Here is a 23,326-nt window from a genome sequence, read left to right on the forward strand (position 1 = left end):
AGTTTTTTGTTCTTGCGATAGTTTACTGAGAATGATGATTTCCAATTTCATCCATGTCCCTACAAAGGACATGAACTCATCATTTTTTATGGCTGCATAGTATTCCATGGTGTATATGTGCCACATTTTCTTAATCCAGTCTATCATTGTTGGACATTTGGGTTGGTTCCAAGTCTTTGCTATTGTGAATAATGCCTCAATAAACATGTGTGCATGTGTCTTTATAGCAGCATAATTTATAGTCCTTTGGGTATATACCCAGTAATGGGATGGCTGGGTCAAATGGAATTTCTAGTTTTAGATCCCTGAGGAATCGCCACACTGACTTCCATAAGGATTGAACTAGTTTACAGTCCCACCAACAGTGTAAAAGTGTTCCTATTTCTCCACATCCTCTCCAGCACCTGTTGTTTCCTGACTTTTTAATGATTGCCATTCTAACTGGTGTGAGATGGTATCTCATTGTGGTTTTGATTTGCATTTCTCTGATGGCCAGTGATGGTGAGCATTTTTTCATGTGTTTTTTGGCTGCATAAATGTCTTCTTTTGAGAAGTGTCTGTTCATGTCCTTTGCCCACTTTTTCATGGGGTTGTTTGTTTTTTTCTTGTAAATTTGTTTGAGTTCATTGTAGATTCTGGATATTAGCCCTTTGTCAGATGAGTAGGTTGTGAAAATTTTCTCCCATTTTGTAGGTTGCCTGTTCACTCTGATGGTAGTTTCTTTTGCTGTGCAGAAGCTCTTTAGTTTAATTAGATCCCATTTGTCAATTTTGGCTTTTGTTGCCATTGCTTTTAGTGTTTTAGACATGAAGTCCTTGCCCATGCCTCTGTCCTGAATGGTAATGCCTAGGTTTTCTTCTAGGGTTTTTATAGTTTTAGGTCTAACATTTAAGTCTTTAATCCATCTTGAATTGATTTTTGTATAAGGTGTAAGGAAGGGATCCAGTTTCAGCTTTCTACATATGGCTAGCCAGTTTTCCCAGCACCATTTATTAAATAGGGAATCCTTTCCCCATTGCTTGTTTTTCTCAGGTTTGTCAAAGATCAGATAGTTGTAGATATGTGGCGTTATTTCTGAGGGCTCTGTTCTGTTCCATTGATCTATATCTCAGTTTTGGTACCAGTACCATGCTGTTTTGGTTACTGTAGCCTTGTAGTATAGTTTGAAGTCAGATAGTGTGATGCCTCCAGCTTTGTTCTTTTGGCTTAGGATTGACTTGGCAATGCGGGCTCTTTTTTGGTTCCATATGAACTTTAAAGTAGTTTTTTCCAATTCTGTGAAGAAAGTCATTGGTAGCTTGATGGGGATGGCATTGAATCTGTAAATTACCTTGGGCAGTATGGCCATTTTCACGATATTGATTCTTCCTACCCATGAGCATGGAATGTTCTTCCATTTTTTTGTATCCTCTTTTATTTCCTTGAGCAGTGGTTTGTAGTTCTCCTTGAAGAGATCCTTCACATCCCTTGTAAGTCGGATTCCTAGGTATTTTATTCTCTTTGAAGCAATTGTGAATGGGAGTTCACTCATGATTTGGCTCTCTGTTTGTCTGTTATTGGTGTATAAGAATGCTTGTGATTTTTGTACATTGATTTTGTATACTGAGACTTTGCTGAAGTTGCTTCTCAGCTTGAGGAGATTTTGGGCTGAGACAATGGGGTTTTATAGATATACAATTCATGTCGTCTGCAAACAGGGACAATTTGACTTCCTCTTTTCCTAATTGAATACCCTTGATTTCCTTCTCCTGCCTAATTGCCCTGGCCAGAACTTCCAACACTATGTTGAATAGAAGTGGTGAGACAAGAGGGCATCCCTGTCTTGTGCCAACTTTTGTTTCATTAATCTTTTGTATTGTTTTCCTCATTTTAATTTATTTCTGTTCTAATCTTTATTATTTCTTTTCTTCCACTAGCTTTGGGTTTGGTTTCATCTTGATTTTCTAGTTCTTTAAGATGCATTGTTAGATTGTTTATTTGAAATTTTTCTACTTTTTTGATGTACGTACAGATATAAACTTCCTCTTAGTACTGCTTTTGATGTACCCCATAGGTTTTGCTGTTGTGTTTCTGTTATCATTTGTTTCAATAAAATTTTCAATTTCTTTCTTAGTGTCTTCATTGACTCACTGGTCATTCAGGAGCATGTTGTTTAATTTCCATGTATTTGCATAGTTTCACAAATTCCCCTTGTTATTGCTATGTAGTTTTTTTATTCCACTGTGGTCAGAGAAGATACTTTATATTATTTCAATTTTTTGGATGTTTTGAAACTTGTTTTGTGGCCTAATGTATGGCCTATCCTTGCGAATGATCCATGTGCTGAGGAAAAGAATGTGTATTCTTCAGTTGTTGGATGAAATGTTCTGTATATATGTATTGGATCTGTTTGGTCTGTAGTGCAGATTAAGTCTGATGTTGATTTTCTGTCTGGATGATCTGTCAAATGCTGAAAGCTAGGTGTTGATGTCTCCAGGTATTACTGCACTGGGGGCCTATCTCTTTAGCTTTAATCACATTTCCTTTATATATCTGGGTGCTCCAGTGTTGGGTACATAAATATTTACAACTGTTATATCCTCTTGCTGAATTGACCCCTTTATCATTATATAGTAACCTTCTTTGTCTCTTCTTATAGTTTTTGTCTTGAAATCGATTTTGTCTGACATAAATATAGTTACTCCTGCTGTTTTTTTGCCTGTGATTTGCATGGGCTTTTCCCATCCCTTTATTTTCAGTCTATATGTGTCTTTATAGGTGAAGGGTGTTTCTTGTAGGCAACAGATCATTTGGTCTTTTTTTTTTTTTTTTTAATCCATTTAGCCAGTGTATGTCTTTTAATTGGAGAGTTTAGTTACATTCAATTATTATTGATAAGTAAGGATTTACTCCTGCCATTTTATTATTTGTTTTGTGGTCTTCTCTTCCTTCTTTCTTTTCTTCCTGTCTTCCTTTTAGTGAAGGTGATTTTCTCTGGTGGTATGATTTAATTTCTTGCTTTCTATTTTTTGTGTATCTGTTGTAAGTTTTTTATTTGAGGTTACCATGAGGCTTGCAAATACTATCCCATTATTGTAACCCATTATTTTAAGCTGATAACTTAACACTGCTAGCATAAACAAATAAAATACAAACTCCATGCCTTAACTTTGTCCTCCTGCTTAACTTTTTCCTTTTTTCTATTTATATCTTATTGTACAGTCTGTGTCTTGAAAAGCTTTTGTAGTTTTGTTTTATTTATTTATTTTTGAGATAGAGTTTTGCTGTTGTCACCCAGGCTGGAGTGCAGTGACGCAATCTCGGCTCACTGCAACCTGCACCTCCCAGGTTCCAGTGATTCTCCTGCCTCAGCCTCCTGAGTAGTTGGTATTACAGGCGCCCACCACCACGCCCGGCTAATTTTTTGTATTTTTAGTAGAGATGTGGTTTCACCATGTTGGGCAGTCTGGTCTCGAATTCCTGTCCTCAGGTGATCCACCCACCTTGGCCTCCCAAACTGCTGGGATTACAGGCGTGAGCCACTGCGCCCGGCCCTGTAGTTATTATTTTTAATTGGTTCATCTTTTTGTCTTTCTGCTTAAGATATGAGTAGTTTACATACCACAGTGACAATGTTATAATAGTCTGTGTTTTTTCTGTGTGTACTTACAAGTACATTTTGGACTTTCAGATGATTTCTTATTGCTCATTAATGTCCTTTCTGATTAAAATACTCTCTTTAGCATTTCTTGTAGGACAGATCTGGTATTGATGAAGTCCTTCAGCTTTTCTTTGAGAAAGTCTATATTTCTCCTTCATGTTTGAAGGATAGTTTTGCTGAATATACTATTCTAGTGTAAATGTTTTTTTCCTTCAGCACTTTAAATATGTCATGCCACTCTCTCCTGGCCTTTAAGACTTCTGCTGAAAAGTCTGCTGCCAAACATATTGGAGCTCCATTGTATGCAGTTAGTTTCTTGCTGCTTTTAGGATCCTTTCTTTATCCTTGATTTTTGGGAATTTGCTTATTAAATGCCTTGAGATAGTCTTCTTTGAGTTAAATCTGCTTGGTGTTCTATAACCTTCTGGTACTTAGGTATTGATATCTTGTTCTAGGTTTGGGAAGTTGTCTGCTGTTATCCCTTTGAACAAACTTTCTACCCCTATTTTTTCTCTCCTTCCTCTTTAAGGCCAATACCTCTTAGATTTGCTCTTTTGAGACTATTTTCTATGTCTTTTAGGTGTATTTCATTCTTTTTCATTTTTTTTCTTTTGTCTCCTCTGATGTACTTTCAAAAATCCTATCTTCAAGCTCACTAATTATTTCTTCTGCTTAATCAATTCTGCTGTTTAAGAGACTCTGGTGTGTTCTTCAGTATGTCAATTGTGTTTTTCAACTCTGGAATTTTTGTTTAAATCTTTTAAATTATTGCAATCTCTGTTAAATGTATCTGAAGGAACGCCAAATTCCTTCTCTGTGTTATCTTGAATTTCTTTGAGTTTTCTCAAAACAGCTATTTTGAATTCTCTGTTTGAAAGGTCACATATTTCTGTCTCTCCAGGATTGGTCTCTGGTGCCTAATTTAGTTTGTTTGGTGAAGTCGTGTTTTCCTGGATTGTCTTGATGCTTGTGGATGTTTGTCAGTATCTGGGCTTTGAAGATTTAAGTATTTATTGCAGCCTTTGCAATCTGGGCTTGTTTATACCCATCCTTCTTAGGAAGACTTTCCAGGTATTCAAAGGTACTTGGGTGTTGTTATCCAAGTTTTTTGTCACTGTAGCTGTATCTGCATTAGAGGACACCCAAAGCCCAGTAACTGTGTGGTTCTTATAGACTTGTAGAGGTACCACCTTGGTGGTCTTGTATAAGATCCGGAAGAATTGTCTGGATCACAGGCAGAGACTCTTGTTCTCTTCCCTTACTTTCTCCAAAACAGAGTCTCTCTCTATGCTGAGCTCTCTGGACCTGGGGGAGAGGTGACACAAGCAACTGTGTGGCCACCACCACTGGGACTGCACTGGTCAGAACTGAAGCCACCACAGCTCTGGGTCTTGCCCAAGGCCTGTTGTAACCACTACCTGGCTACTGCCTATGTTTGCTCAAGGCCCTAGGGCTGTATAATCAGCAGGTGGTGAACCCAGCCAGGCTTGTGTCCTTCCCCTCAGACAGAAGGTGATTTCCCTGGGGCCCCAGGCGGGTCCAGAGATGCTGTCTAGGAGTCAGGGCCTAGAGTTGGACACCTTAGAAATCTATGTGGTGCTCTACTGTACTGTGGCTCAACTGGCACTCAAATCACAGGACAAAGTCCCTTCACTCTTCCCTCTCCTTTCCCCAGGCAGAGGACTCTCACCCATGTCCACCAGCACTACAGACCCACAAGGAGCACTGCCAGGCCACCGCCCACATTCACTTAAGGCCAGGGGCTCTTTAGTCAGCTTGTGGTGAATACTGGCAGGTTTGAGACTCACTCTTCAGGGCAGTGGGGTCCCCTGTGGGCCTGGGTAGGTCCAGAAATGCCATCCAAGAGCCACAACCTGGAATCAGAGACTTGAAGGGCTTGCTTGATGCTCTACCCCACTGTGCTTAGCTGGTACCTAAGCTGCAAGACAAAGTCCTCTTTACTCTTCTCTCTGCTTTTCTCAAGCAGAAGGAATCTCTCCACATAGGCAGCACAGCTGTGAAAGCGCCGAGTCACACCTGACCACAGCTGGGTCAGCATGTCTCAGAGTCTCACCCAAGGCTCATGGCATGTATTGCCTGGTTACTGTTGCTGATCGTGCAGGGCCCAGGGCTCTTTAGTCAGAAGAACAAGAATCCTGTCACAACTGCATCCTTCCCTTAAGGCAGCAGGTTACTTTCTGGCCCAGGGTGTGTCTAGAAATGTCTCGCAGCTAGGGGCCTGCAGTGGGGGCATCACAACTCTGCCTGGTGCTCTATCCTACTGTGGCTGAGCTGGTATTCTGGTTACAGTACAAAGTCCTTTTTCCTCTTCCCTCTCCTCTCCTCAAGCAGAAGGAAGGGATCTCTTTTGGAGCTGCATGTTGTGCTGCTTGGAGTTGGGGGAGGGTTAGAGCCAGTACTCCCTTAGCCACCCTGGCTGGTGTCTCAGTTAGGTTGTGTACCCACCCCCCAAATCCACTGGCTCTGAGCCCAGCACAGCTCTAGGACTTGCCTGGGAGCTGCAGTCCTTGTGGCCTAGACTGCCTTTCTAGTTTATTTAGAACACCAAAGCACTTTAGCCCATGGTGGTGAGGCTTGCCAAAACTCAGGTTCTGACCACCGGGATGGGTGATTCTCCTCGGGCTAGGGCTGGTCTACATGTTCCCTCAGGGGCCGCTGGCTGAGTTCTGCCCAGTGTTGGCAGCACTGAGTTCCAATGCAAAGTCCCACAGTTGCTGTGCTCTCCCTGTTACAGCACACGGCTTCTCTCTCTGTGCCACATGGCTGCTGCCCAGAGATAGGGGAGGGGTGGTGTTGGCAATTCAAGACTGCCTTTCCTACCCTCTTCAGTGCCTCTTTCAGCAAAATGAAGTTAAAACCAGGTACTGTGATTGCTCACCTGATTTTTGGTTCTGATGAAGGTGCTTTTTTATATAGATAGTTGTTGACTTTGGTGTTCCTGTGGGGAGAACAATCACGGGAGGCTTCCATTCACCCATCTTGCTCTGCTCCTGGTCCTTTAACTTTTATTTAGGAGTTTTTCAAGGAGAAAGATTTGAGGAGCCATGTCTTTCTTGGAAAAAACAGTTTGAACTGGGCTTCCTTCCTACCTGATCAATTTCCTGATGGCTAGCAGAGGGTTTGAAAATCATCCCATTTGTCTTTGTGCTTTACTCAGCACTCGAATCATTATTTTTAGTAAACAGTTTGTGCCTAACAATGAAGACTTCTGTCCACGTGTACTTGGAGAACATGAGTTCCCTGATTCTGGTCCTGTCGTTGATTCTCTTTTCACTGTGTTTCTCCTTCCAGGGCAGGTGTAAGTGGTCACAATAAACCAGGGCATCCCAAGGTCTGGGGTGGGAGGGGCTGGCAGTACCTCTTTATGCTGGTCTCCTGGTATTGGCAGGTGGAGGTATTTTTAGGCCGAATTCAGGGTGGTAAACTTCAGGCTCATTTTAAAAATCAAAACAATTTGTGGTGGAAACAGAGGGAGGGTTTAAGGAATAACATAATAAATGCTACTATGCCACCTCCTAACCAGCTTACCCAAAGATCTTTTTCTTTAAACGAAGGCACATGGGACACCTTTTCCTACCTTCACGACCCAGAATTTCTTTGATTAGCAAAATGGGATCGGTGTTACTGTGAGAACTCAGAGAGAGAATATAAACAGGGCAGGTATAGTAGTGCTTGGCATGTGGCAAGTTCTCATTAGTTGTGGCTGTTAGTGTTACCACTTGCAATATGTATAGAGCCTGGCTAGCAAACCTGGCAAGCGCCAGAGCTCCCGGGGAGGGAAGGTGTGATGCAGCTTGCTGAGAGCCAGATAGGGAGCCATGGAGCTGCAGGAAGGAGGCGAAGTCCTTGGAGTTTCTGACGTGCAGCATGATGTTCTGTCTGAGCTCTTGTTTTCCTCTCCCACGGAGGAGGTAGGCACCTGCGCGGTCACCATTCAGAACTCCACCGTGGAGTGACTGACCACCTCCAGTGAAAGTCGGCAGGGGCTCTGGTTCTTGCATGCAACCCGTGTTCCCCAAATAAGTGCTGATCCAGACGTGTAGCTGGGCTACAGAGAAGTCTGCATAGCACACAGGCTGTTCTTTGTACATGTTTTGTTTGTGGCAGGAGATGTTGATTTGATTCTTAAGTAAAGGTGTATGGAGCCCTTGAGCAATGTCAGTAAGACCTTCATGGGCCTTGTCCTGGTCACCATATTCTCTGTGGGAAACAAAGCTGTGAAGGTCAAGGCCCCACCAAATCCACTCTTTTTAAAAGATGTCTTTCCTGAGACCCCCAGGCCACACTAAATTCTGTGCTATCTGAAATTCTGCCAATTTTTTTTTTTTCTAAAATATTCTGTCTCCTGGTCTTGGTTTTAGTGAGCCCCTGGAAGCTTGTCTGACTTCTGTTGCTTCCTTTCACAGTGTAAAGGTGGCTTCCTGTAGAGAAGGGTGTGCTGGGGACCCTCCAATACTTGTTCTTGGGAGTGAGTTTAGTCTTTTTACAGAAATAACCTTGCCCGATGAGCTTTATTTTTTATTTTTGTATTTTTTTTTTTGAGATGGAGTCTCACTCTGCTGTTGCCCAGGCTGGATTGCAGTGGTGCGATCTCAGCTCACTGCAACCTCCGCTTCCTGGGTTCAAGCAATTCTCCTGCCTCAGCCTCCCAAGTAGCTGGGACTACAGGTGCGTGCCACCACACCCGGCTAATTTTTGCATTTTTAGTAGAGACGGGGTTTCACCATATTGGTCAGGCTGGTCTCGAACTACTGACCTTGTGATCTGCCCATCTCTGCCTCCCAAAGTGCTGGGATTACAGGTGTGAGCCACTGTGCCTGGCTGAGCTTTATTTTTAAAGGCAACTTCAGATCTTTTTGGAGCTAGGTAGGATTTAAGTCCTAAGAAGAGTCATTCAAGTACTATTTTCTTCTGAGACTGATAGGCATTATTGTATTTCTTCAAATCCAAGATGTCATCCATTGAAAGAGGCACCATTATTCTATGTACCATTGAGAAAGAACACTGCCAATTAAACTGTGCCACCTATCAATTTTAAAACATCCTGATTTCTGAGATGTTAAAATGTAAAGAAAAAAATATGTGTCTCAGAACCGATAAGCTGCAGTGTCTACAGTCAGGATGGCTGGGATGAGTCAGGAGTTAGAATTCAGGTGAGCAGATGTTTGTTCCACTTGGGCTGTTCATACAGTGTTTGACACAGAGACTCAACTCATCACTGCACTTCTCATCTCTCTAAACCCTCCAATGAGCTGGTGGGTGAGGCATGAGTCCAGTTGGTTTAGCCAGGAATCTGAATATCAGACATGGCTCCTTCTTCACCTTCTCTCCCACACCTTGTCTCTTACCAGTTGATTCTACCTCTTAAATATCAACCTTACCTGTTCCCATTCCCCCAGTCTCATGACAGTTTCTCTGGGAAATGGTGCAGGCCTCCACCAACCATCTCTTACCTGTTCTCATCTCTCCCCTTCCAGTTGATTCTCCACAGGGCAGCCAGTCGGATCCCCTTACTGCCCAGCCATGCCTTCTGTGCTCTCCCCTGTCCTAGGAGGATGCCCACAGGCTCCTCTGTGCAACAGAGCCATGCTTTCAATCTCTAGCCTAATCTCTCACCAGTTGCCCTCACATCCTCCAGGTCAGTCACTGAGTTTATTTCAGTTCCTGGGATTAATACTCCAGGCTCCTTCTACCTCGAATCCTTGTCTGACGTTCACTCCTCCTGTCTGCACAGATGCATGAAGGGCACACACAGACTCACTTCTCCTGTGTCACCCAGCCAATTCCTCAGTATTCCTCAGGTTAGACCCCACTTCCTTCAAGAGTCACATCACCCCTGGTGTGATACTAACCACGCCGTAGGGTCAAGTGTGTCGGAAGTGCCTGCATCTGTATCCGTTTCCCTCCTAGGACGCCCTGCCTCCTTTGTCGTGGGGTCTGGCGCAGTGCCTTCAGCACACTGAGCCCAGTTTGCTTGAAAGGATAATTGGTTTATCTTTATTCTACAACTGAGGAGCCTGAATGTGGAAATTAATTAGTTGGCCTGGATTCAGGATTTAAAACCAGGTTCACTAAACACATGATTTTTCCGATCCAACTTCTATGCACAGAGCTTGGAAACAGACACATGTTCCAAGGGCGTGAAGTCACTTCTGGCATCAGCTGCGTTTGGTTTATCATCTTCCAGGCTTGCTGCATCTCATCCACTGGTTGCATGCAGTTAATTAATTACTCGTCTAAAGGGCTGAACATCTACAGGTGCTCAGTCATTTTTTTCCTTTCTCTTTCCAGGGGTCATCGTATGTGAGTAAGATAAGGTATTAGAGACTATAATGTGGATAGAAGTGGAGCAGCCACAGTCTGCGGGTGACCTGGTCACTTTGGCAACAATGTGCAGTGAGCATTCTGCCCCAATTTTGATTTTCCCAGCATTTTACAACCCTGAAGTCATCTTCATTACAGCCAAGTGAGAGAGAGAGAGAAAAAGAGCAGGGCTTATCTCAGTGTGTTGGAAGTGGAGGCCCAGGGCACAGGAGTTGAGGTTTCTAGAGATTTCCTCCCCCCGGCTGTGGGCTGAGCATCTCTGATGTGTGGGAAGTTTCTGTTATGAAACGTGGTTGAAATGGGGACTGCTAGTACCTGCTGGGGAGCCAGTGGGCGGCTGCTTTCGTTTCCAAGAGGATCCACTTCCTGACTCTGGGAAGCTCTCATGGGATCGAGCAGAAAGACTGCCAGTTCTTTAACAATCAAGCATGCATTAAGCGCCTTCTGTATGCAGGGCCCAGGAAGGTTCAGGAGGGAGAGGCAGATGGGCGCAGAGCTTCGGGGGTGGATGGTGCTGAGCTGCATTCTCACCCAGCCCCTTGGCTTCTGAGTTCTTTGTGCTTCTTGTTGCTCTCTGAAATAAGGATGATGGTCACTTCATATACCAGTTAGGGTGTGTCTGGTTGCAAAGAACATTTGTTATTATCTCACATAAGAAAACACCTTGAAGAGGGTGGGTCCCAGTTGACTGAATGGTTAACGGCAGAAGGTCAGTTCGGTGGCTCCGTGGGCCCCTGTGGCAGCTGCCATCTGTTGCTTGTCCTGGCAGCTCAAGTTCTCTTGGTCCCTAAATGGCAGCCACATTGCAGACAAAAGGTCCAGAGGGAGAAAAGTGGCCTCTTCTTTGTGTCCCTTTTTAAGAGGGAGAAAAACTCGAGAACCCCTAACAGATTTTCCTCAGGTCTCATTGGCCAGAATTGCTCCCCGATTCCTGATAAGAAAAATGGAGTGACCAAGAATGGCCGAGAGACAAATCAAGACTCATTGGCAGGGCTGGGTGCACCCTGTCTCTTCCTCCCCTGTTACAGCCCCCCTAGCTCCCGAACAGTGCTGGGGACGGCAGCTAGTGGCACCCCCAACTCATAGTGTGGGAGGGTTTTTCAGCCTTCGCGGTACAGGATGCTGGGGACAGTGCCTGCAGAAGCAGCACAGATGTGGTTTGAGTGCTGCTCTCCTGCCTTCGTTGTCAAAAAGCTTACAGTCTTTAAAAAGGGGGAATGGAGCCTCCCTTGGAAGGGAAATCGGCAGATGAAGGAGGCAATGGTGTGTGTGTTCCAGGATTTTAGGGAGCAGTTACTGAAATAAAACTCTTTGCCATCTCTGTAGACTGGAGGAGGTTGGTTATCAAGAGAGAAGCAGACTTTCCCACTTAATGAAATGTCACAAAGGCAACGCCAAGGAGTTTACAGGCAATGTCTGTGGACCTAATTTTCCCACTCTACAGCTGGTCTGTGAACACACGTGTGATCCTTTGTAAACTGTAGTTTTAGCCAATAAATCAAAACTCTTGGGAGAAATTCTGGAATTACTAAAGCCTTTATCATCAATACATATCTCCGTTTCTGTGGGTTAGTAATTCTTGCTTAATATTCCTTGAGCAGCAGGCTGGCCACCATCTTTTGGCTCTCTGTCATGTCCCCATCTCTGTTTCTGGGGAGATGTTGAAACCAGCTCTGGCAGTATTGTACCATTTCCTCAGTCTGCATTTGTACCTTTCACTTTTTGTTGTTTTTTGGAAGAGTGTAGTGGAAAAGCACACTGGTCTCAGAGTCAGAAGATGCAGTTCCTGATTTTGGCACTGCCACTAACAGGCCATGTGGTTCAGGTGGGCCTGTCACCTCTCTGGGGCGCATTCTTCACTAATGAGCAGAGACACTGGGTTAGATCCAGGTGATCAGGGCCATCCCCCTCCCATGTCCAAGCAGACACTGCCACTTAATCATAGCTTTCTTCCTCCTTACTGTCTTCCAGCGCACACTCAGCCTTAGAATCCTTTTCCTACATCCAGGCAGTAATAGCTGATGGATTAATCAAGGTGAAAATAAAGATGAAACTGATTTTCTGCCCAGAGCTAGATAATCCCCTTGGGTCCCTTCTAGTTTTATAATTTCTCCACAGCAGACTCAACAAAAGCTCCTGCTCTGTCATGATGTCCCCTAGGGTTTGGAGAGCCTTACCAGGCTCCCCAGGGTTTCCATTGGAAACTCTTCCTTGAGGCCATTGTTTTTGTTTTTTTTTTTTTGAGATGGAGTCTCGCTCTGTCCCCTGGGCTGGAGTGCAGTGGGCGATCTTGGCTCACTGCAAGTTCCGCCTCCCGGGTTCATGCCATTCTTCTGCCTCAGGAGTAGCCAGGACTATGCCCGGCTAATTTTTTGTATTTTTAGTAGAGACGGGGTTTCACCATATTAACCAGGATGGTCTCGATCTCCTGACCTCGTGATCCGCCCGCCTCGGCCTCCCAAAGTGCTGGGATTACAGGCGTGAGCCACTGTGCCCGGCCTACCATTGTTATTATCAAGGGTTTTTGTGTAAGAGGAGCCTGCTAGTGGTGGCTGCCTTGGCCTGTTCCCTGAGAAGCTTGCATCTGGGCTGGTGCCTGGAGCATAGCAGGACTCAGGTATTTGTGGAGATGAATGAAGGAGAGTTGAAGTGTGGGGTCTGCATGACAAAGCTCACCCTCCTGTGTCTCTGCAGGAGGCATCCCCGGGACCTCCTTTATGCTTTGGTAAAGAAACCTGCTTCCCTCCTTTTGGATATTGTCAGACTTTTAAAAGTTGTCTCTGGGTTTCTCCTCTGTGAGTTTGCATTTTGGCTCTTGAAAGGCTTAGAAGCAGAGAAAATGGAAATTAAAGCTTCAGGCTGGGAGAGGAGGCAGCTTCATTAGGGCTGGGCCTGGGGAGCTGATGGATGCTGGAATCACTGGAGCCTCCCTTCCTGCTGGGCTGCTCTGGTCCCCAGCAACCACGCTGGGCTCTGAGCCACGCTTCCCTCCCTCCATCACTGCCTGCCGCCTCACAGCAGCTCCTGCCTGTTCTCCTTTTCCAGCCATCTCCTGTCCTGTATCATGTAGCTGCTGTCTTGAGTGTACCCATGTCTTGTATCCAACTCCTGTCTTGTGTCCATGGAGCCATGCTCTTAATTGCTTTGAGGGTCCAATTCCTTAAGGGAGGAGACCACCCCTCATATTGTCTTATGTCCAGTTTCTGCCTCCAAAGAAAGGAAAAGTAAAAACTAAAAGGCAGAAATGAAATCCACAAGCAGACAGCCCAGAGCCACACCCTGGGCCTGGTAGTTAAAGATCGACCCCTGACCTAATCGGTTATGTTGTCTATAGATTACAGACATTGTATAGAAAAGCACTGTGAAAATCCCTATCCTGTTTTGTTCCGATCTAATTACCGGTGCATGCAGCCCCCAGTCACATACCCGCTGCTTGCTCAATCGATCACGACCCTCTCACGCGCACCCCCTTAGAGTTGTGAGCCCTTAAAAGGGACAGGAATTGCTCACTCGGGGAGCTCCGCTCTTGAGACAGGAGTCTTGCCGATGCCCCCGGTCGAATAAACCCCTTCCTCCTTTAACTCAGTGTCTGAGAAGTGTTGCCTGCAGCTTGTCCTGCTACACCTGACTGAGGGCTCCCTCATAAAGCATCCTGAAAATTCTGGCCATTTCTTTGACCACCCTGGAAAGGGAGCTTGACTTGCCATCCCCGCCAATAGTGGAAGGAAAAAAACATTTACGGAGCCCCTGCCATCTGCTGGTTAGAGCGTGGGTCATTTAATACAGGAACTCACTGAACGTAACCCTCATAGCAAATTCTCAGTTTACAGATGTGCAAACTAAGCTTCAGGACTGGAGCAGTAGCTCAGCTAGGAGGAGATTGTGTTAGTCTGTTTGCATTATTATAAGGAAATACCTGAGACTGGGTAATTTATACAGAAGAGAGGTTTAATTGGCTCATGGCTCTGCAGGCTGTACAGGAAGCATGGTGCCAGCATCTGCTCTTGGTGAGGCCTCCAGAAGCTTCCAGTCATGGAAAAAGGTGAAAGAGGAGCAAACATGTCACATGGCAAGAGCAGGAGCAAGAAAGAGGAGCAAGAAAGAGTGAGGGGGAAGGTACCACACTCTTAAACAACCAGTGTGAACTCAGAGTGTAAACTCACTCATTACTGCAAGGTGGGCACCAAGCCTTTCATGAGGGATGCACCCCCGTGACCCAGACACCTCTCACCAGGGCCCACCTCTAGCACTGGGGATCACATTTCAACATGAAACTTAGAGGGGACAAACATTAAACCACATTGGAGATAGAGCAGGGAACCAACTCTGGGATGACTCCAGGTCTTTGTGTTATATCGACCTGCCAGGTACGGGCAGAAGGGCAACCTCACAGTAGAACTGGGTGGGCAGAGTTCAGCAACTCCCTGAGTGAGGAGAGGGCGTTCTTCTCAACTGAGTGTGCACCCCCTTCCCCTGCCTCCAGACTTGCTCCTTTGGGTCTGGCCCTTTCTGTTGAGGATATACGCCTCTGCCTCGGTGGCCTCCTGTTCTTGCTTTCATATTGCCGCCCGCCCAAGAAGAGCAAGGAGGCTGCCCTTAGATGTGTGAAGTAGACGAAGAACATCTGCTTGTTCATTTTCTCCTGGAAGAGCTTCTGCTCCATTTTCCCTGTCTTTGGGCATTGGCTCCTGGCTGGACTTGGGGAGAGGGTCTCATTCCAACCCTGCCCAGGTTTATGTGATAAAACATTCATTTATCCCCCAACTGGGTGGATAGCACAGGGCTAGGCACCAATAAAAAGAGCAAGTACTTTGTCCTCCAGGAGCTTACAGTCTGTCCAGAAGGCCTTTTTTTAAAATACATTTTTTTTTTGAACTGGGCAATCTATTCACATGGTTTTTAAATGTCAAAAGGTCCAAAGAGAAAAGGTGAAAAGCCCCTCCCAGCCATCTGGTTCCCCATCCAAGAGGCGACCACTACTAATAGTTTTCTGTGTCTCTAAAGCCATTCTGTCTGTGCTGCTCAGTGGCTGTCACAGGGCCCGAGAGGAAAGAAATCAGGACAAGTTGGGGAAGAACTGTCAAATGGCACAGGGCGGCAGCCACGAGGAGAGTGAGACGGGCTTGGGGAGAACAGGCAGGCACGGATATTCTGATAAAGATTCCCAGAGGACTCGGGTATAACTTGCTTTTCCAGCCTCCATCTACTGGTCTGGTTACATAGGCAAGATATTCACATATAGAAATGAACATAGCAATACAAGAGTTAATAGAAATGAAGATTCAATTCTAGTACAGCCCAAGGGTGCCCTCACCCAGAAGAGGGAGACAGCAGCTATGGGTGCTATGGCCATGTGGGCCATTGTAAAAGACCTGGGCTTCACAGCTGTGTGACTTTGGTTACTGCCATCAACCTCTCTGAGGCTCTTTTTTTTTTTTTTTAAACTCTCCTGAAACCCTCAATTGAGAGTTTTAAATGTTTTGTTTCATGAACTCCATTAGCAGTTGAAGAAACCCATGGGCCTCTTTAAATGCATATAATAAAATACATAAGGTTATACAGTAAACAAATTGCATTGAAATTTGGCTGGTTTCTGCACTAGGCGGGCACAGGGGAGCCCTGTTGCATGGTGATTTCTGTTCTGAGGAGGGCCACAGCCAGGGTCTGGTGACTTTGAACTGTTCTGGGTCTGCACCTGAGAACACTGTCCCCAGGGGACACCAGCTCTCCCCCTGGGGCTGCTTGGGGCCTGCTGGAATTGACTCAGGGAGGAGATGGGGAAGAATTCCCTCCGGAGATTGCTTTTCAGAGAGTCAAATGAAAAATCCGTTTTCCCTGACGTGTAGCTTCCCCTCTGTCCCCGTGGGGCCTCTCCTAACTAAAGATGATTAAATATTTCCAGCATTTGGTTTCCAAAAGGTGGCAGCACTGTCCTGGGAAACAGAATCCCAGTGACTTGGGTGGAAGTGTTTGCTGCTAGGTGGATGATGCCTGCGGTTTTTGCAGCCCTGCCTTGGTAGCCCAGGGAAGGATTCCCAGTGACCTGCATGAGCTGTGGTTGTGTGACACTTAACGTTTGTTTCTGGTCACCCGAATCCTAGCCTTGGAGACAGTCTCTATCCCTGGGCGAGCTTCTGTTCCTGCGCTGCAGTGGGTCTGCCCCACAGAGACCTTTTGAAGGCAGCGACTTAGCAAGCGTCTCAGGACTGCCCTGTCATCGGATACAGCAGGCAGTTGCTTGCCCACCTGCGTAGATGGCTGCCCCTCTCTTTTGGTGTTTGAGGTGGGGGTTCTGGAGGGAGGTGGGCATTTTAAGCAGTGGAGTCTTGAGTGGTCTAGGCTGAGCTTTTTCTTTTCAAACAATTTCACACTGGCTAGGAGCAGTGTCAAGTGTTCAGTGGATTCTGTTTAGGGCGGGTAGGAGGGCTGTGATTTCCAATCCAGCAGAGTCACATCAGACTCCTAAAGGCGGCAGTTGTGGGGTCGTCACCAGGTGGTGATGCGTCTGACATGTGTCTAGCTGGGAGGAGCCCATTCCTTATCTGTGAGGGCATAGACAGACGTTCAAGAATCTGCTAGAATTTTGAGCAATAGAAGGAAGAGACCATTGGAAAGGGAACAGTTGAATGTATGTTCTGACCGGTGGTTACAATGGCTTTTATCTTTAAAGTCTTTGCCTATGGGACCAAGACATGCAATCCCTTAGGAAGATCGCATCTGCTATGCACCATTTTTTGATCCAAGCTGCGGATCCTCCATTTCCCCCGTCTTCCGTGTCTTCTTTCACACGTGGATGCACAAATACATATGTACACATTCATTCAAGCAAATAGAGGAAAAAAACCCACAAGTTTTATTTACTCATTTATTCCAAAAATATTTCCTGAGCTCTTCCTATGTACTAGGCACTGATCCTGGCCCTGAGATATGCAGTCAACAGGATGGGACACTCGCCACCTCTGTGGGGTTTATATTCTCGATGGAGGAGGCAGGCCATGAGCAGATAAAGGAATGAGCTAGAAAAATATCCTATGGAAATGTGCTCTCCAGAGAAGTGATCTTAGGGTGTGATAGCGTGATGGGGGTGCAGGGAACGCTTCCCCGAGGAGGTGACCAATGAGTCAGTGAAATGTGGCCATCAGGGAATGTGTGCTAAGGCCTCGGGGTGGGCACACACCTGGCGTTTTTAAGGAATAGTAAGAAGGCTGGAAGGTAAAGTCAACAGGGGGCAGGGCAGATCACATGGGGCCTCGGCCTGGGAATGCACTGGACATGGGATATAGCCATTGAAGGCTTTTAAGAAGGGAGTGATGTGGAAAAGTACCTCTGACTCAATTCAGTGCCCCATACTTCCCATGCAGGGCACACACTGTGGCTTTGTGAGCCTCATAGAGGGACACGGGAAGGTGGGTGGAGCCAGCTAGTGTTTGTGTGGCATTTAACTCTGTGCTTGGCACACCCTAATGGCTCACTGCATGCATCTCATCTAAACCCTGATGCAACCCCATGAGGAGGGGGGCCCTGTTACCAACAGTTCATCCACGAGAAAACCTAGGTGCAGAGGTGGCCCTTCACTCGAGCTTGCCCAGTGGGAGGGCAGAGCTGAGATCTGAACCCCAGCCCTGCAGGCTCCAAGGTCCCTGTTTCCTGTTCCTTCCTGGAAATGGAGTCTCTCGGCAGCTTTGTGGTTGTCATCAATATATTTTTATCATGTGTGAGACATTTTTATAATTTGAATTTCCTTAACCAGTACTAAGATTGAACCCGTTTTTCCTATGTCTTATCTATTTGCTATTGTGGTAAAATAGATGAGAAGCAACATGTACTGTTGTAACCATTTTTAAGTGTAAAATTCAGTGGCATTAAATACATTCACCCTGTTGTGCCATCATCTCTACTCTCCATTTCTAGAACTTCTTCATCACCTCAAATAGGAACTCTGCAGCCATCAGGCAGTGACTCCCCTTCTCCAGCCCTGCAGCCCCTCTCTGCTTCTGTCATTATGAATTTGCCTATTCCAGATATTTCATATGAGGAACCATACAATATTGTTCATTTGTCCCTGGAGTATGTTACTTGGCATAATGTCTTCAAGGTTCACCCATGTTGCAGCAGATGTCAGAACTTCTTTTTTTTTTTTTGAGACGGAGTTTTGCTCTTGTTGCCCAGGCTGGAGTGTGGTGGCACGATCTCGGCTCACCGCAACCTCCGCCTCCCGGGTTCAAGCGATTCTCCTGCCTCAGCCTCCTGAGTAGCTGGGATTGCAGGCATGTGCCACCACGCCCGGCTAATTTTGTATTTTTAGTAGAGACGGGGTTTCTCCATGTTGGTCAGGGTGGTCTCGAACTCCCGACCTCAGGTGATCCGCCTACCTCAGCCTCCCAAAGTGCTGGGATTACAGGCATAAGCCACTGCGCCCGGCCCAACTTCACTTCTTTTTATGGCTGTATGATATCTCATTATATGATTATAACACATTTTGTTTCTCCATTCATCTGTTGATGGACACGCGAGTTGTTTCTATTCTGGGCAGGTGATTACATTGAGATGGGACTTTCCTAGCTACTCACTCCAGTTCCAGGGCTACTTTCTGAAGCCCAGAGAACCTGAGTCTGTCTAGGATGGGTGACCCAGCACGTGTGTGGTCAGGGATGGGTGCTGAGCTTTTCAAGGTAACTAACCTCTTAAAAAAAGACCAGCATGGATACCATAATTTTTCTTGTGCTGTCACCAACTCTAGTTTGGTTCTTTTCCTGTCCATTTCATAGAATCATAGCATTGAATGAGATCTCCAGAGAAGTTATTTCCTCATTTGCTTCTAAGCATGAAATCATCTCCTATAAATAAAAATTTAGTCTGTTCTTGAAAGTTTGCAGAATTTCAAGTGGCTAGGTGGGAGCCCCAAATCTCTGCTGAGTGACTCTGGACAGGCCATGCATAACCAGCCTCAGTTTCCCCATGTGTAAAAAGACATCAAGCCCCTTCTAAGAGATGAAACATCTTTCCTAGACAGGTTAAGAAGTTTCCTCTTAGTTCAAATCTAATTTCCTTCTTGCTACTCATACTTTAGGCCTATTCCTTTCTCAATGAGAAGCAATTGGTCACCATTCCTCCCATCATAATCCTGTATTCCCTGGGCTACGGCTGTGACGTCTGACATCCCTCAGCTCTGATTAAATAAAAAAGTGAAGTTTCCAGGGTCTAAGGCACATGGATTGCAGTTTCCTTCCTGGTTTTCTTTTCTTTTCCTTTTTTTTTTTTTTTTTTTTTTTTGAGATGGAGTCTTGCTCTGTTGCCTTGGCTGGAGTACAATGGCACGATCTCAGCTCATTGCAAACTCCGCCTCCCAGGTTCAAGCGATTCTCGTGCCTCAGCCTCCTTAGTAGCTAGGATTACAGGTGTGCACCACCACGCCTGGCTAATTTTTGTATTTTTGGTAGAGAGAGGGTTTCACCATGTTGGCCAGGCTGGTCTCGAACTCTTGACCTCAAGTGATCTGCCTGCCTCAGCCTCCCAAAATGCTGGGATTACAGGTGTGAGCCACTGCGCCTGGCCCTGGTTGATATTCTTTTCTTCTCCTTGACAACCGGTACTGCTGTTTGACTGAAAGCCCCCTTCCCTTTGGCATCTAGCCTGGCCCCCAGAGGCCCGGCAGCTCTGAGGTGGCCTCAAGAGAGTTTGGTTTATGCGTTTCCAGGTGACCTGCCACCTCTTTCATCACGAGGAAATCAACAAAGCCTGGCTGTCACCTGCTCACTCCTCAGCTGCCTGCTGTGCAAGAGGAAATTCACACTACACCACCAATGTCCACTGAGGCACTAGGCCACTCACATCCATTTTTCTTTTTCAGAACAATAAATCTGAGAAACCCTGTGCTCCAGCAGGTGCTGGAGGGAAGGAATGAAGTCCTGTGCGTTTTGACACAGAAGATCATGACGATGCAGAAGTGTGTGATCTCTGAGCACACGCAGGTCGAGCAGAAGTGTGGCGGCATCGTGGGCATCCAGACCAAGACGGTGCAGGTGCGTGCGATCGGGCTGCCCTGCGGTCATGGCTGGGCAGTCATGGAGACCTTGGTCAGGGGCCTCTTTGGGTGGTGTCTTCATTAGTCACAACTCTTTCCGTAGCAAGTTAACAGAAACCCAACTCACATTGTCTTAAATGAGCAAGAGTGTATCGGCTCGCGTAGCTGAAACACTTGGGGAAACTGGCTCCAGTCACTGCTGGACCCAGGCCTTGAGGATATAGGGAGCCGCCTTCCCTGGGTCAATCCCCTCTCAGATGGGCTCTCCCTATGGTGCTGGCAGCTCCAGGCTTGCTCCTGATTTGCTGCAACTCCAGGGGTGAGGGGGCCTAGGACTGGGTCTCACCAGACTGTCCCGGGATGTGTTCATTCCTGAAGCAGGGCAGGGACGCAGGCACTCGAATGGGCCAGGCAGGCTGGCGTCAGGTGCTCTTCCTGTGGGAGGCAGATGTTTCCCCAAGAAAAATGAACACACAGGCACTGATCAGGCCAAATGCAAGAGAATCCCTAGCGCCTCTCAGAGCTGGGGTTGTCACAGTGATTACTTGGAATTAGCTGCTGCAAATCCTTTGTGGGTTGAGTTAGGGCAGGTAAGATCTAGCTATCTCTACATAGATTCTTTTGGATTAAGTTATTGACAGTCTTACCAAGCTGATCTGTGAGCCAGTACTAAACTTCAATGGACTAGGTGGCCATCAGCCCCAAACTCTTTCTCCTCCAGCTTGCCATGGTGGCTGATATTTTCTTAGAGATTTACTTCTTGGGATGACTTTTGGCTTTTTCTAGAGGAACCCAGAAAGTTGTATTTGGAAGGAGCTGGAGGTAGACGTCTGGGGCCAGCACTCTTGCTGGGGTGGGGCTGGATAGCAGCAGCGAGGGAGGCGCTGATGGGAGATGGCTCAGGCTGGCCCTGCTGGTGCTCCTGCCACAGTCACTTCCTGCCAAAGTTTTGAAGCCTTTCAGAGTCAGGAGGCCAGCTGCCATTTCTCGACCCAAAGCAACACACTCTGACCAGGATCAAGTTGCTAAGAAAAGTTCTCTGATAGCCAGTGTTTGGCCAACAGATAGACTCTCATCTTCCTCTCACCAGGACATCGTGGGAAGGGGTCCTGTTTGTCAGAGTGTTTAAAGGCGGGAGCTTTGGTGCCTGACATCTTGGCATTTCCTGCCTCTCCTCCTTCCAGCCTCTCCCCACTTCCCTCTCTGTTCCTGGTTTTATCAGCACTGTGCACCATCTACAGGGGTCTGGAGTGATATGCATGGGGCGGGGGGCCCTCTCAGCTAGGTTCTCCCAGTCCAACTTTGCTAGTTTACAGTTTTCATTAGGATTTCAGTTGTTTCCATAACCTGTGATGGAATTGGGAGGTGATCTTATGTATCGTATGATCTTTGCACAGCACTGTAGACCTAACTTCACTGTATCCCACACTCTGGAATCTTGCTTTGATGCCACCAGGTTGGCCGTTTACTTGGGAATGTGTGTAGTGATGCCAACAAGGATTGAATCCCTCCATCGCCCATGCTGGCTGGCTCCTCTGTTCCACTCGGTTCTGTGGACGTTGCTCAGCATCTCTTATGTACAAGGCACGAGGCTGGCTGCAGTGGGGAACAGAGCAGCTGGGAGAGCCCGAGTGCACAGGTGGGAGTGTGCGCTTTTGCCCACAGGTGTCAGCGACAGAGGATGGGAATGTCACCAAGGACTCCAGCGTGGTGCTGGAGATCCCAGCTGCCACCACCATTGCCTATGGTGTCATTGAGTTATACGTGAAACTGGACGGCCAGTTCGGTGAGTGCCACCTCCTATGGGTGCTAAGGGATCCCCAGCAGAGGATCCCTCAGCAGAGGGACTCGACTGCTTTCCAGAGGACTCGACTGCTTTGGAGACTGTGGGAAGAGAGGGAAAGAGGTCTGAAGAGGGTAGATTGTCCCATGACATGGTCCCTGGACACATGGGCTGCACTGGGGGAGGGGTGTGGTGAGGGATGCCTGGAGCAATGCCACCCTCTCCCCCAACATTGGTGTGGGGTGAAGTTCCACCAGCACGGTAGAGGGCTGGGCTGTGCCCTCTGGGCATCAACCTGGGCTCTGCATCAGACACACTGGGCATCAACCCTGGTGCCATGATGTCCTATGAGGTCTCAGGCAAGTTGCTGAATCTTGCTGAGTCTTGGCTTCCCTGTCTCTGGAAGGTGAAGGGCATTTCTTCACCAGGCTGTGTGAAGATTTAATGAGATGAGGCCTATGAAGCGCCTGGCACAGTGGTCATTTATTAATTCCTCCACCTTTGCTATTAATAGCATTATCACCATTATTGTTATCCCACCTCCTCTCCGCAAGTATGAAGCCAGACATGCTGAACATGACTTTTCTCTGCTGATCACGAGTGTGTTCAAAGCGCAGAGACCCAGCCGTTGTCACAGAAGAAAATCCAAGCTTTGGTTCAGCGAGTGTCTGCTCCTCTTAGGTGTTCACAGCCCGTTCCCTCCTCATGTTCCCAATGAGAAGAGGTTGTGTTCACTCATGAAAGCTGTGTGACCACTCCTTAGGGACATGAGTGGGTAAATGTAACATAATAAATTGTGAAGTTTTTTAGATGTGACAATGGTATTATAGTTATATTTATAAAAATGAGTCATCCTATCTTTGAGAGATGTACACTGAAACATTCACGGATGAAATGGTAATATGTCTGTGGTTTGCTTCAAAAATAATATGAGTGGAGCATAAAGGGTGTGAGCGTGGGCAGCTGCCGAGGGAAGGAGGCTTGGCTGAGAGGGGACAGTGGCTGAAGCTGGCTGATGGGCACACACTGGTTCATGCTCTTCCTCTCTATTCCCGTGCAGTTTGACATTTTCTGTAACAGCAGTTTTTAAAAGGGCCGTGATAGACCACGCACATGCCTGCTGCTGCCTCCTGCTCCTCCCCTCTTTGTGGAAGGGGGGGGCAGTCTCCCGTGACTGCCCTCGCTAAGCCCACACGAGTCACTGCGCCATTCAGCAGCCACTAGAGGGACTCGAATAGAACGCTCAGTGTCCTCATGTGCTGCTGTCCACAAGCTGAAGGGTGTTGAGGATCCCTAGGAGAAACAGGCGAGGCACACAAGGAGTGCATGGAGCCTCCCTCTCTCATTCTGCAAATGAAGCAGCCTGCATTTTAGGGCGGTGAAATGATTTATCTGAGGTGACAGAAAGAGAAAGTGTCAGTTTGAAGCAGTTGGTCAAAGAGGTCGCTCAGGGACCAAGAAATGCTGAGAATACCAGGTGTTGTGACTTCCTTGAAGCCCGTAGTTCCAAATTTGTGTCCTCTGGGGTGTTTTC

The 23,326-nt window shown here is 46.6% G+C and overlaps 1 protein-coding gene across 2 annotated transcripts in view; it reads left to right on the forward strand.

Annotated features, from left to right (window-relative positions):
* The window catches only part of GSDME (gasdermin E), a 61,590-nt gene that overhangs the window by 21,173 nt on the left and 17,091 nt on the right, over window positions 1-23,326 (forward strand). For both annotated transcript variants that reach the window (XM_054494346.2, XM_054494345.2), the window contains exons 4-5: window positions 19,836-20,007; window positions 21,675-21,795. In XM_054494346.2, coding sequence (XP_054350321.1) covers window positions 19,836-20,007; window positions 21,675-21,795 — 293 coding nt within the window. The remainder of the gene's footprint in view (window positions 1-19,835; window positions 20,008-21,674; window positions 21,796-23,326) is intronic.

The sequence above is a fragment of the Pongo pygmaeus genome, chromosome 6, assembly GCF_028885625.2.
Source record: "Pongo pygmaeus isolate AG05252 chromosome 6, NHGRI_mPonPyg2-v2.0_pri, whole genome shotgun sequence".
NCBI lineage: Eukaryota > Metazoa > Chordata > Mammalia > Primates > Hominidae > Pongo > Pongo pygmaeus.